Source organism: Varanus komodoensis, unplaced genomic scaffold (genome assembly GCF_004798865.1).
Source record: "Varanus komodoensis strain SLA01 unplaced genomic scaffold, ASM479886v1 scaffold16, whole genome shotgun sequence".
In the NCBI taxonomy this organism is placed as follows: Eukaryota; Metazoa; Chordata; class Lepidosauria; order Squamata; family Varanidae; genus Varanus; species Varanus komodoensis.
In genome coordinates, this window is record NW_025335468.1 from 3,249,715 (window position 1) to 3,264,916 (window position 15,202).

Below are 15,202 nucleotides of genomic sequence, written 5' to 3' on the forward strand. Positions count from 1 at the left end.
ATTTATTCTTGGGCATGCACAGGATTACAGCCTAAGACTGGAAAGTGCTTTTTGGCTTCAGATTGGGAAAGTGGTCACATAATGCCATTATGCTATCAATTTTGCTAATTATGTATGTATTTGAAGTGGATTTTTACCTCTCCAGCTACACAAACTTTAAAATACACAAGCTCTAGATGGCTGAATTTAGGATCAAACACAATGCTATGTGCAAATGCATGTCATGAGTGCCCCATGGCCCTTTTCAAATTGCTTGGTTTTGAGGAGGGTTTTTGACTCAAGGGTGTGTGTTTAAAGGTTGGAGCAGGGGGTGATTTAATGAACAAATACAGGGTTGCAGGGGTGGGGGGGGGATCCTTCATTTCTTTTCCCACTTGCTGTTTTATTGTTCCTGATTCCCTTCATCATTTGGGGTATCTCTACCCCCACCCAGGGTTTTAAATGTGCCCCAGTAAGTGCACGCTGTCACCAGTGCTTATAGCTGTGAGAGGATTACTCTGTTTACATTACTCCAAGCTCTGCTAGAAACATGACAAACCTGTTGCTACCCATTGTATTTTATGTCCTTTAGGCCCATTATTTACAAGCCTCACTTTTCTGTACTCTGTGGGTACCAACCTAGGATAATGTTTCATGGATCTGATGAACTAGAATTTACTCAATTAATGCATAAGCTACAATCAGTTTTGTACTCTTCAAAGGAGGCTTTTTTTTTGGGGGGGGGGCAACTAGGAGGAAGTTAGCACCTATCATTAAACGGCCTCTTATATTTCCTGGCGTCAATAATGTACAGGTTCAAAGACTGAATAGATGCTATAAAGGTTGGCTTTAAGGATTATAATAGTTTTTAGAGATTGTTAAAAATAGAAGTGTGGATCTCTGGGAGGAGATCCTGAAATAATCTGCAATATTTGAAATGGTTGTTTTTTATTGCATATGTTTCTTTGTTTTAAAGTCAAAGGAGATTTCTTTTGCATCATAATAGATGTTCCATTATCACCATCAACCCTTGATAGACGCCCCCTTCTAAACTCATATCTAAGCTTCCAAGTATTCTAGGGAAAGTAAAACAAGATGCAGCTGCTAAATTTTCTTTATTTTGTCATTTATCTAAAGTATTTTTAATTAGGAAAAATCCTACAATATGACATCACTAGGAAGGAAAGACAAGAAATTGGCTATGAGCAACAGCATATAAGATCAATGTAAACAATAAACAACATCTCTTTTTGTTCAAAATTCTGATTAGATGTCTTAATTATAACAGAGAACATAAATACTTTCTCCTTCAAGACCGATCTGTTTCTTCTGATGAAGTTGTTGTAGATATGTTATCCAACATGCCGGCTTCTGGAAAAATTAATACAAATTAGACTGTGTGAATATAGAAAGAAAGGTAGTGGTAGAGTGAAGGAGAAGGTGCTCCACAACAAATCCAAAAATCTATTATTCTTTCTGAAAATACACCTGATGCAAAGGAAAACATTTTCTCTCCTTTTTTCCGAAAAATTAAGAAAAGCTAGCATTACTACTTTTTGTTGTTATATTCCTTGATTGTACTTAATCTTGCAATTAGGTACGAATGCAAAATGGAGTTATTTACTGGGTCCCATACATACGTTCCATAACGTACATGATAGGACAAGCTCTGAGAGCATTTCTCTTTCTACATGCCCTGGCAGGAGGCTGGCTCATCCACTATATCTAAGTCTGGTGTCTCTAGTATGTTCCGGAAAAGACGTATTTTGCAGAACTGCCTGGCTTTGACTTCAAGGTTGCCCCATTGATAGCACTGCTGTCATTAGGCTTGCAGTTCTAGCCCTTGCCCTTCATCTTGCTGTTATTATTCTCTCAGCATATAAATAATTTTCAGTGTGGAAGGTATTTTAGGGAAATTTTCATATTGCCAGAAACCCTGAATAATTTTTGAAATTGATAAAAACAAATTTATCTTATCTCTCATTTCCTGAAATAATTAGGAAGAGATTCATCACTGGAAAATAATAGTTCAAAAACAAATACACATCTTAGTTTCTTCCTTTGCTCTTCATATTAAATCAAGTGATATCTTCAGACTCAGCTAGGGTTGAAGGAACATTTACTCTTGTTGTAGCAAAATACTAACTATAGCTATTTATTATTAATAATAATAATAATAATAAATTATTACTTACATGTTATTATTCAAAAGCAGTATATTGCATTGTTGGGCCCTCAAAAGGGCACCCAAGGTGGAAGCAAACAATTTTAAAATACAGTACCTATTCTCCTGCTCATTAATCTGTGAAAAGGGCCAAATCATACTTTTCTCGGGAGATATTTGGTTCCAGAGCCAGAGGCCACAAGCAAAATGGTCATGACAAGCTGTGGGCAATGCTAACTGTTTTTATCCTCATCGAAGGTGGCTCTTCTGTAAATCTGATGAGTCTTAATTGTCCATTCAAGATCAAGCCACCCCAAAATAGTGCACATTAAAACAAGGATATTCATTTTATATATTGTGGCTAGAAAAAACCGCTATCCTCTCAGCTCCTGTGAGCATTGTAGCAAAGCTCAGAGGGAAAAGGGAACTGTAAGGGGGTGGGGTAGCAGATGATGAATTTAGTGGGGCAGCATTCCTGCTATTCAAAATGTGCTGGGCTTGGCTCCATTACACCAGTGCCAGGAGTTTCTGCGACACTGCACTCTCCATTCATCAGGGGAAGGACAACTGCATCCAGCTTGGCTATATGTGTAATCTGGGACTGGCTTTACTACCACCCTCTACATTGCTTCTCTGCTCAATCACAATGATTATGGTTTCAGCTAAAGTTTGCCGCTTGGCTGTACTACATCAAAAGGGAAGGCGTTTTCAATTTCAGGATTGCAGGTTAAAACAGAATTTGTGTTTCCTTATGATTTCTATATATGGTTTTGATTCAATGCAATACCTCCCTCTTTGCAGACATGTAAAGGCTCCCTTCCGCCCCTTCTTCCCCCTGTTGCCCCTCAGCGGGTTGTGCCTCCGGAGTCACCCAAGCTGGAGTAACTCATGCATGTGAGCGCAGATGTGTCTAAGCGCAGGTCTCTCAGCACCAGCAGTGGTGCTTATACTGCTGGACACAGGTGTCAGGCTGGCAGCCACAAGGGCAAGGGGAGAGAGAACAAGGTCCACTGGGCTCCTCCTGCACGCTGAACTGTGCCCTTGCTGTCTCCTGAGAAGACAAGGCTTTCCTAGTGCCGACATTGAGAATATTTGGGTAAATAAGATAATATACTCAAGAACAAGTGGAACCTGCAACAAAATGTTGCAGTCTGAAGGTTCTCCATTCAGTACGCTGCTATGCCTTTCTCTCTTCTAGGATATTCTATTCAAGCACCCTCTTCCCGTTACTATTATGTCCAAGGGAATTCTTCCTTTTTTGTTTCTCAGTGGCCCCATTTCTCTCACAGTTCTGTTGGTACTCACCAGCTGAGTTTGTTGTTAGAAGGAGATATATTATCTAACTAAGGATTTAGCAAAACTAAAACTATTTATTTCAAAGTAAAAAGAGAAATCCACTAACCTTTAAGACGCAAGTAGGTCAAAAATTCAATTACGGTACGCATAATATTGTCATCAGTCCATGGTCTTCCAAAGGTACCTGGAAAAATATTAAGCCATTATTTATTTAAATTTATTTATTTAAACTATTTATATCATGTCCTATAGGCAAATCATCTCATTTGCTGAATAAAAGAATTAAGGGGGAAATAACTGCAAAGACAGGGATGGGAAGATTCAGATGGGAAAATATCAATTGAATAGGCAATGTTCTAGCCAGGGCTACTGTGCATTACCAGCCACAATAGAGTGTTTTGGTACTTTCTAGCAGCAGTATAAAGTGTGTGTGTGTGTGTGTGTGTGTGTGTGTGTGTGTGTGTGTATGTATATATATAACTTTGTTAATAATTATACAAAGAGCCTTCCTCTACCTAGCAAATGCATCAAAGAATTCTGCTGTATAAAAAAAATAGATTTGACTTGCATCCAATGGCATTCATCCATCAGTGGAATAAACACCAGATTGTTGCCCATCAATTCTGCTCTGCAAGCTTGGTGGAGCTACTGGAGCAGATGCGTGGGGTACACAGGGATTGTGGGGGAAGAGAAGAAGGGGATATCTTGTAGCTCCTTCTTTTCCATTTTGCAAGGCTCTCTAGAACTTGAGGGTTTTCATCACTTCCCCAAAATACATTTCTGCTCTGATTTGTAAATGAAGAATATAAATCACATTTTGAAATCAACTCTTAAAGAACATCAAACTATTCAAATGACGAATTGTTAAACCTCCCATTGTGATATTCTTCTATCATAAATGCACATGATATTGTCAGTGTTGGTAATAAAAATTGAGAAGCCATATTTAAAGTATCATGAGAGAGACTTAGTGCTTCTAAGAGAGCGGCAGTTCACTTGCTAATCTATTCATAAGGATTTTGTGTATCATTAAAGCAGAGCAGAGCAGAACAAAACAATCTCACCTAACAGTGTTCAGTGTTCCAGGTTTCTAACAGCATTCAGTGGCTGGCAGCTTCTGGGGCTTTTTGCTTGCCTGCCTGCTTGCAAGATTTACCTTCTCCCCAGAAAATCCAAGACTGATAGTTGGACAAGCACAAAAGTGAAAGTGGAGACCCTTTGGCCCCGTTCTGGTCTGTAGCCAGCAAGGACCTTCTTCCTGGGGTGGGGAGCAGGCAGGCACATGTCAGAGCATGAAAGCAGTTTCCCAATTGACATGATTCTCCCCTCTTTGGAAAGGGAGGGAGAAAGTGTGAATCCTCTGGTCCTTGTATATGTGGGCATCAGCATGCCATGTCTGGGTAAGTTAAGCTACATGGCAGAGAGGAGGGGCCCCAGACACCCAGCCTTCTTGCATGTGAACGTCAGCACTGTCAGGTCAGTGCCTGAAGTCTGAACTGAACTTGTATGCTATTATTCACAATCTCGGTAGTTATGAATTCCAATATTTATATTTAAGCCATCAATTACATTTTGTTCTGATTTCCGTTACACAAAGAATCTTGAAGTTATTTTTATCTTTTAAACAAGTAAACATAATGCTGAGTGTTGTTGCTTTTCTCCCCCTCATCATATCAAGTGCCCAAAGTATACATAACATCAGTCCTGACAAGAAATGGAGACACTGAGGGGTCAAGTCATCTGTAGTCTCTGACCAGTGATGGTTTCCTGGTTCCTCTGCTTCTGCTGGATTCTCAGCTGCTGGAGGGACCTCATGATGGTCACCCTCCCACATAGCTGGAGGCTACAACTGACCAGCCTTCTCCACTGAGCTTCTATATGGTCATTTCTTCAGTAGGCACTGCATTTAATATGTCTATTTAAAATCACCATGGGATGTATTTTATTTAGAACAATATTTGAGAGTAGTTTACAGCATTCACAACATCATTTGCAGATGCTTAGAAAACCTCGGAATTAAGTTTTACTGTGCTTAAAAATTCTATATACAAACCAATTATCCACAAAAGGGTTCAGGTCTAGGCTGATACAAAGTCAGGTATTTGTTTTCATGTTTGAAATAGCAATTTTCTTTACCATGGGCATGAAAGTGTATATCAACTCCTGATGAAATTTCAGAAGCTAGGTATGGGGGCTGAAAAAGATTTTGCAGAGTTTGGGGATGGAGTTTTCATCCCCTATATCAAAGGAATTGGACATTTCCAGTATAAGACTCAAGTTTCATTTCAGAGCAGCTCTTAGGTGGTGAAAGGGACTAAAGGCAACAAGGGTAGGGCAAGACCCCATTATATAAGCTTGCGTTGGAGCGTAATGATCTTACTAAGCTTGAAGAGCACAAGTCTTTTTTAAAATTGAGAGGGAGTTTTGTAAATGCCCAGGAAACTACCAGGCAATTAGTGAAAAGTGGTGGGGGATGTGCAGTCCTGGAATATGGAGAAGGGAACTTGCAGAACTTTGTCCACAAAGTCTGCAAGAAGATTGCCAATGATTGCCAATGATTTCTAGCTATGGCAAAGATCTAGCACAGTATATTAAATGGAGTAAATTCTAAGCATGTCTATCTGAAGTGAACTTGAAGAGTCCCAAATGAAGAATGTAAGCAGTACGTAAATTATATATATATATATATATATATATATATATATATTATATATATATATATATATATAAAATTATATATATATATATAATATATAAAATTATATATATATATATATATATATATTTAGAGAGAGAGAGAGAGAGAGAGAGAGTAAATATAGGAATATGTCTGTAATTTTATACAATAGTAAAAATATGCCAGGAAGATTATTTTTAAAAAATGTACATTCATGGTTGAATTACTTTACAGTTATGTTTTTTCTTGTCTTTAAAGGTTTGTGGAGGTGAGAAGAGGGAAACCTAGATCTGGAAATTCCATCCATGCATTTGCAAAACATTGTAAGTATAATGTGATGTAAAGTATAATCTCTTATAACAAAGAGTAACAAAGAAACTGATAATGTATGTGGTATATTCATTAGATTTCTCTCATAAACTGTAAAATATTCATTGGGAGAGAAGAGTTGTCTGAAGCTGGTGAGAGAAAATTGAGTGAAGCCCTTGAAATGGCAAGAGAGACACTCAACAACATATGCAAAACATCCTGTACCATCTGCTACCAGGCACCATCTCTTCTGCCCAAGTGATCAGGAAGATCCAGAATGCTGAATGAAGGGTAAGATTTGACCTTGGCTAATAAAGAGAAGGTGGATGTGCTTTTTCACCTTCATGGGAGTCCAGTGCTTTTTCAGCTAGGTTGATGAACACCTACAGTGTTCACTGTACAGACTGTACAGTGCAGAAGAAGGGATGCTGCAGGACCCAGCACCTAAAACAGGAGCAACACAACCACACACCAGTTGATTGCTGAAATATGCAGACCACCAAAAGCTTGCCACACTCCTTTGCAGAAGTTTTAGAAAGGAGAAACTAGAAGGATCCCAGGTTGTGTTTGGTGGGCAGACACACACACACCAAGTGCATTTGAAGATGATAATTTCCTTACCTGCTTTTAGATTTTCTTCAGGGTGTGTGTCACGTTTACCAGCTAGACCATGTTTGTCACTGAAAACTCTGTCTATCGCATCTGTTAATATAATGGGAGAAGAGAATAAGTTGATTTTGTGAAAATCCATAAATGATTTTGTAAGATCCATAAATGTCACTACACAAGTTAAAAAATTTCTGCTTTGAACAAGAGCGTAATGGACATGTTATGATGGAATGGTGCACAGTGAATGAATGAAAAGAAGCATTTCACTTAAACGGGCGTACCAGCTGTAAACCACTGTGTCTCAGTATAACACTGGCATACAACTGCAGCCACAGCAACACCAGCACAATGTCACATTTTGTGATGTTGTAGTGGTGAAAACTGTTAGTATTGTCTACTCTGGCAACTTCTGTGCTAATTCAGCTGAATGTGGGACCGCATCATTAGCACCTCATTAAAGAAAAGCATCTCCTGTACTTCATAGTGGGTGGTTCATAGCCCTTATTTCTCTATTCCTGAAAAGCTTTAGTGAACATATTTGGATCCACAAGGAACACAGTCTTGGGCCTACTGTGACCAGTTTAGAAAATGTAGTTGTATGATTGCCTTCCTTGGTTTCAAGAAGTAAGAGAGCTTGCTTTGACAGTAAACTACAGCTAGTTTACATGAATAACCTTCAAAAGCCATCTTACATTCCCCAGGTAGCTCTTCTCTCCCCCTTTCACTGGGCATTTCCTTGAAGAGCTGTTCAATACGACCTGAAACAGATTATGGCTATTACCCAACCTTAGAGAAATAGGCACCTGATAATTAGATCCCCTTTGTAGTAAATGGAGATTTGGCTGTTTACACAGTCTCTTCCAGGAGTACGCAACCTTTCTGGGCCCATGGGCACATTTGGCAATTCAGAAACTGACACGCTGCAGATGAAAGCAATGGCTTGTAGCCAACTGCCATTTAGTTCCCTAAAAATGTCTCTGAGCCTCACAGGTGGCCAGGAGAAAATCATGGGGAAAGAAGATGGGAGCAATGTGAGGCCCTCATTTTGCTTTGAAGTGATTCCAGTGATCATTTTGTTAGAGGGAAAAAGGACGGGAGAGGGGATGGGATGGGACGGGACTAGGGCATCTCAGCAGGCACCAAGAAAGGTGTCCATGGGTACACTGGTGCTTACAGGTGCTACATTGCCTACCCCTGGTTTATTCTGTCACTGTTCATTGGAAGCAGCACAAGCAAACAAAACATTCACAGTATATGTCTTAGGGCTGGATCCAGGATCTGCCTTCTGTTGTTGATGGAAGGGCCCTGCTGACAGAAGGTTCCTCTGCCTGAATTTTGGAAATGCACCTCCAGAGTCAACCCATTCAGCAGGGCCCTCTGGCAGCTTTTTCAGGGAGCTGGAGGGCAGTGGGGCGGGGAGTGGATGGGGAAGTCTTCCACCAGACCAATTGCAGGTGCTTACATCTGGATCCAACTCATAAAGTATTCATGATGTTTTACTTTTAATAACTAAAGGCCACCTATCCTTGTGTCCTTTAAAACTTTTTCTACACTGTATGCCATGTGACCATAATTAAAATTCTGAGCAGCTCTAATACAGAGAAGAGGTTGCAGAGGAAATGTTTGAGGTTTATTCACCAAAACTACATTCATTAAATCAATTCAGCTTCAATGTAACTGATGCAACTGAAGGTCATTAAACCCTGTGCAGAGGGGAAGTCTGTTAAGGCTGCAATCTTATGCACGTTTGGACAGAAAACTGTGGGAGTTGTAGACAGGCACGGGATCGCTTAAGTTACTTACCCACACCCACACAATACACCCTGGACTGTCCATTCAACCATTTCCCCCTTCAGAATCCATTGCATTTTATCTGTATTTCAACAACACACTACATTTTCAGAAACAGCCCATGCAGCGAGAGTCACTGAAGAGTTTTGCTTAGGCTAGGAGGTCAGTTTCCTGAAGTTTCAAGTCACATATCATCATGCATTGGAAATACAAACATATCTGACTTATAAGACTTAAGAAGTACCTGGACATGGAATGGATGCTTCCTGCTTACAAATAGCAGGGTGTTTGCTGATGTTATCTAAATACTGATGTGTGCTTTCCATACAAAGAACCACCTTATTCAAAAAATTGAGCTCTGCTTTGAAAATTTGACCCACCCTTTCTGCTTTAACTAGAGCACCAGCTGATGCTGCTGTGGCAGGGCCAGTGCATGACAAAGAACAAAAGCTGTTGTGAGCTGAGCCAGGTTTCCCCCTCTGGCAATCAGTAAAATTGGCATGACTAATGTGCTCGCCAAGGCCAGCCATCATGCTTGCTCTCAACAGCGCTTTCCCCCATTTCATATGTCTGGCAGCTGAATCCTACTACAGCACTGATGAGGGGACAGCATCCTTCACTGCACCCAAGAGAGGCAGGCTTAGCTTCAGGGATTCAGGGCAAGCTGCATGGTACACGTACATTTGCCCTCCAACACCTCAGGGTCACACTGGAGGCAGCAGTGTTACTCTGTCTAATAGAAGGACTGTCCTGTGCTATGGACGCTTCAATCAGTCACCTCTTTCCTAGGGATGGATGAGAACTTTGCTTCTTAAAGTGCTTGATAAGAACTTACCAAAATGCACATTTCTACATGAAAAGGTGGAAAGAATTTGATATTTTAAAAAGTCAGAATGTGGAAAAATCAGAACTAGCAGATTTATCCATTCAGGTCTGGGAGTTTGAATGCTTAGCTCTTAAAAGTGTATGTTTGAATCCCTGTGGATTCAGCCACATTAGTGGCACTAAAAGAGGGATGCACTTTCTTATTTTCTGATAGGGTCTTCACCTGCAAATACCTACATGCTTTTCTCCATGTTTTATCTACTGAATTTGGCCAGTGCAAATGAAAGAGAACATTATTTTGGTTAGTTTAGGATAAGAATTTCCCAACATTTTTTCAAGTTCAGAGAGAATGAATTTTTAAAATGTGCGTGTGGGAGAAAGCAAGACAGACAGATTTGTCCATCCCAAAGAATTGATGGGTTTGAATTGTGGTGCTAGAGAAGACTCCTGAGAGTCCCTTGGACTACAAAGAGATCAAACCAGTCCATCTTAAAGGAAATCAATCCTGACTGCTCTTTAGAAGGTCAAAAATTGAAGATGAAACTCACATTCTGACTTGCAATAATGCGAAAAAGTATTGGATTAAAATACATAAATGGCTTGAGGAAATGCTACAAAAATCCCTAGCTTTTAAACCTGAAGTCTTATTAGGCATTATACCTGTTGATATTAGTAAACAAGAAATGTACTTGACTTTACATGTAATTACTGTGGCGAGGATTGCATTTGCTCAGCACCGGAAAAGTGAAGAACCACCCACTGACGAACTGATCCTAAAAAAAATCTTGGACTGTGCAGAAATGGATAGATTGACTTTGTCATTGAAGGAGAAAGAAGATACTGATTTCTGTCAAACTTGGGACTCTTTTTATCATTGGCTAGAGAAACAGGAATTCATATAGATTTAAATATGTTTCTAAGTTATCACAAATGGAAAAAAATGTGGGGCTGACCCGACAGGTCTGCTGTTTCTGATGATTGGTGTTGTTTTTAGTTTTTCTTTGTTGTAGGGTTATTTTGAATAATTTTTTTAAAAAGATGAAACTCAAATTCTTTGGCCATCTAATGAGAAGGAACAACTCACTGGAGAAGACCCTGATGCTAGGAACGATTGATGGCAAAAGTAGAAGGGGATGGCAGAGATTGAGGTGGCTAGGTGGAGTCACTGTGGCAGTGGGTGTGAGCTTGGGTGGACTCCAAGGGATGGTGGAGGACAGGAGAGCCTGGAGAAATGTCCACGGGGTTGTGATGGGTCGGGCACGACTGCGACCAAACAACAACAATATATACATCCCAGCAAATAGCTATTGATGCTGTCATTGTTTCTACTGTTCCATGAATGGAAAAGTAACTCTCTCTGTAAATAGAGTTCATAGTAGCCAACATTGCTAGCAGAACTTCCCTAGATAGTTCGCCAGACATTTCTCTGTGAACACTGCTGGGGCCTTGCTGCTGCTGCGGCTATTCCTTCTCTGTGCAGATGAAAAGGTTGCCATTTTTGCCTTACGCTTTCCTTGGAACTGTAGGGCAGACTTCTTGCTGAAGCCAAGGAATGAAACTTGGTCACGCTCACTTCTGTTTACTCATCCATGCAGAAGTGAAGCTACATCAACTGTGTACTTCAAGTGATGTTTGCAGATGACATTGACAAGCTGTCTCCTTTTGCCTGTGTAGCAAGTGGAGCTGCAAGTTTTGGGTTAAAAATATGAGCTGGATAGATTCCTTGAAGAACTTGTAAAACTATTGTTTTACATTCATAGTTTTAACTTTAGGAATACCATTGCAGAGGGGTGGCATTTCAGAACTGGTATTTGTGGACAAGGGTTAAGTAAAGGAGAGGGGTCATCACAAGTCATACCTCTAAACCAGAGGAGACAATACAGACTTTTACCCATTCACACCTGGAAGGACTGATGTTTAATTGTGATGGCTTGTTTGTTTAATGCATAGCATTGCTGTAGAACTGAAAGATGTGCTCTCAGATAAAATTGGTTAACTCTCATAGTTCAAGTATGATAATAGAACAATTGCTCCTTCTAGCGCGACACTGTAAGTAGGTTAAAATAAACATGAGAGGGCAGCAAGGGAGTGATTTAGTACAGTCCTCCCTCAAAGCTTAGTGTAAGAGCAAGCATGGGATATTGTGTGTATTATTCATGTCTAAGACACTTCAACCTATAGGCCAAGAGCTTTGGAAACCTTAAGCTGCTTATTATCTGTTATTCCAGATTGATTTCAAGTAATATAAAACATTTGGACTCACGTGGGCCAAGCAGATAACCAGCACTATTCATAGTCCATCCCCTTTTCTCTTTAGCCTTACAGAAGGGAAAATTGTGAGAAGATTATTTTTTACACGTTACACAGCATCTCTTTTAAAAGACAGAAACACCAGCTTGGGGAAAAGACAGATGATTTAGAGCAACAATTTCTAAGAGGCTGATCATATAATCCAATAAAACAGCCACATCAATCCTAAATCTACTTACTTGGAAAATAAGTTTAATCCATCCTCCCATCAATAATGTTCAGAACAGACCCACTAAAACCAATGGGACTTAAATTAGTCATGACCAACTTATTATATTGATTTCAATGATTCTACTCTAATGGCTAGTCTAGATCTAATTCCGTATTATAGTGTCATTTGAATTCACATGCTTGGATTTCAGTGAATTTCAGTGCCCTATCTAATAATGCTTAAAAAACATTTTTTTTATCAATATGTCATTTCAGGACACTCAGAAGTAGATTCCACTGGTTTTCAGCAGTAATTTAACATCTGAGTACCAAGCATCTCATATTGTTTGCTATTAAACTGTCAAAAGATTTACGCATTTTCATTTGAGTTCCACTGCAGTTATTCAACAAATCACTTGCTCCTTCCCAGCTGGACAAGGTAACATGTTGGCATTTTTAGAGATTTGCTTAGAAGCAAATATGACAAAACTGAGGCTGTCATACTTTGGAGATATCATGAGAAGGGAAGATTCACTGGAAAAGACAATCACGTTAGGTAAAGTCAAGCGCAGAAACTGAAAGGCAAGATTAAATATGGGATGGATTGACTCCATATGCTAAGAAAGCCACAGTTTTGAACTTGGAAGAGCTGAATGGCGTTGTCATGGCCAGGGCACTTCGGAGAGCTTTCATTCACAGGGTCGCCATAAGTCGGAGACGACTTGATAGCATCTAACAACAACGTCGTCGCAGTGTGTTCTCAGGAATCCCCCATTTGCTTTGCCACGATTCACACTGAGATTTGCATCCTAAGTTTGAAACCCCGAGTCTGAGCACGCGAGCTTCTGATTGGTGCACTCTAGGAAGCATGCGAAAATCTGAAGGCGATACTTACGGATAAGACTAGCCCAAACGTCTCTGAGAGGGCAGCGCAAAAGATTAAGCAGACCAACAGGAGACCAGTACACCTGTGCATCTGAAAGAAGACAAACCCGTTTCATTCCCAAGCTTTCCCGGGGCCTGAGGGCCCTTCTTCCCTTCCCGGTGTCCCCATCCCAGGAAAAAATGCAAGAGAGCATTCTCTGTAGCAACGACCAGATCTTAGTTGCGAAACAAAGAGGCAGAGATCGGAGTTTCTGGGGCTTTTCTTCGCCCCTCACCCTTGATTCCTCTTCCTTACCTCCTTCCTTCCTTCCTCTGCTTCTTTTACACAGTAAACGTGTAAGAGAGTTCTTGTTCTTGAAAGTTAACCCGTACTCCAAAAGTTGTCGCCAGTGAAGGAAACGCGCAGATACGTGAAAGGGAAATTACCTTGCAGCGGGAGGTAATGCCCTGCTCTGAGAGTCGGTGGGTTGAGTTGGAGCGCAGCTGGCAACAGGGTAGGGCACTTTTCCCCGAGCTTCTGTGGGCTGGCTGATCTGCTCAGGGAGTCTCCCCTCACTGCATGGCTCCTGCCTGCGGGGAGGAAGTGACCGTGAGATGGAGTATCGTGGGGGGCTGTGGGAGGGAGGCGCGCGGGGAGAGGGGGAGAGAGAGAGAGAGAGAGGGAAGGAGGGATGGTCTAAGTGATACCCAAGCCTGCCTTTTCTCAGCTATTTATGAGCTGCGGTCCAACCCGGCACGAGCTGCTTGTCACTCCCCGGGGAGAATCAAGAGCCGCCCACACCCCTTGGCTATTTCCCCTTGCCGAAGCAGTGCATTAGGAAGGGCAAAAAATTACAGCAATCCAATTAGAGGCATTTGGAGGCACGATGTAGGCTGGAGATGGATAACAGCCTGGCCAATTACCTTTCATTACTCCTGGGTTGGTCACCGTGGCTGAGCAGTGAAAAGAGCTCTGCGGAGCGAGCCTGGCCTCAGGCTCTTTCTTCCTGCGGCAACTTCACAAGTTCTTTGTTGTTGTTTGAGAAGGAGGCGGCGGCGACGAAAATTGAATAGAGCTTCTTCGACGGAGGAGCAGGCACCGAGGTCGAACGAGATGGGAAAGGAGTTTTCATATGATGATGATTATTACACTCCTTCATAACATTCAGAGGCTTGTCAATTACATTTGTTATTGCATCAGGCATAGTGAGGGTTTTCAGCCTCTTCTCTCTGAGTTCCAGCTATCTATCTATGCACGCATCTATCTATCTTTCACAGCTTCCAGATAATACGGCTTTCCTTTGAAATCTCTTTGAATCAGCGAAGAATATAGCACTTTACTTTCTTTTCCATTTTCAAGACAAACTTTCATTGCTGTTTTTGAGTAGAATATAAATTGACCATATTGCCCAATATCATAAGCATAAGGCATCAGTTTTCTTTGGAGCAGGGACTACTGGGAACTTAAGGGATCTTTCAAATGATGGGCTTGTTTATGCATGTACTGGTAGAACAGGGATTTTGGAGTACACCAGCAAGCAGCGAGGGTCAGTTCCAATGGAGCATCAGTGGCAGCCTTGATTCCAAAGACAACTTGACACACACTCCCAGCCTCAGATGTGTCCTAGATACACTTGTGGAGAAACCGACTGACTTCTGAATAAACGTGCTTTGAATTGCCATGATAGTCACTCTGGGCAAAATTAGCGCAATCATGTCAGATGGCTGTGGCTAGCTATATGCAAACCAAAGAATTCTTCCTTCAGCTGCCTATGTCCACATGTATAATTTGCTTCTTATGTTCAGTCATTTTATGCCTTTTATCACCTTTTAAGAGATAATAAGTGCATACACACAGCCACAAACACTTGCATCTATACCTGCAGACATCCCTGTTTACCCATACACCTCCAGTAGTTGAATTATCAAAATGAATTCCAAACCAAAATATGGTAATGTAAAAAGCCAGAAGAGCTCACTCAGCTTGATCACTAATGTGACTGATTATCTAAAATCGAAGTTTAGGGCTTAAGCAGTGCAAGGCCAAAGACCTCTGGCTATGAAATCTAAAACACACACTTTTCCACACAGTCCTATAAAACTACCTGTTGAGTTTTACCCTTTAAAACTTCTTAAAATAAAGAAATAAAAGTTATTGACCCTATTGAAACTGCCTCCAAAAAATAACCTTATAACACAAGAGCTTCAGTTATTTTTTGGAGGCAGTT

At 40.8% G+C, this 15,202-nt stretch overlaps 1 protein-coding gene across 1 annotated transcript; it reads right to left on the reverse strand.

The window, feature by feature from the left end:
* Positions 1–1,277: 1,277 nt before the first annotated feature.
* GAL (galanin and GMAP prepropeptide) lies at positions 1,278–13,086 on the reverse strand. The gene is made up of 6 exons (XM_044425993.1): positions 13,006–13,086; positions 11,914–11,968; positions 7,727–7,792; positions 7,047–7,127; positions 3,546–3,623; positions 1,278–1,350 (listed from the first exon to the last, which is right to left on the reverse strand). Exons 1-6 carry the CDS (start codon positions 13,084–13,086, stop codon positions 1,289–1,291), a joined length of 423 nt encoding a protein of 140 aa, XP_044281928.1. The 3' UTR covers positions 1,278–1,288.
* Between the last annotated feature and the right edge of the window lie 2,116 nt (positions 13,087–15,202).

What these genes read in the sequence shown, in the direction of transcription:
- GAL (XM_044425993.1), bottom strand. Translation starts at nt 13,086, where the DNA reads ATGCACAGGTGTACTGGTCTCCTGTTGGTCTGCTTAATCTTTTGCGCT. An exon ending in TGAAGAAAATCTAAAAGCAG is followed by an intron (nt 3,624 to 7,046) that starts GTAAGGAAATTA and finishes ATATTTTTCCAG; the next exon opens with GTACCTTTGGAAGACCATGG. An exon ending in GACCTACTTGCGTCTTAAAG is followed by an intron (nt 1,351 to 3,545) that starts GTTAGTGGATTT and finishes TAATTTTTCCAG; the next exon opens with AAGCCGGCATGTTGGATAAC.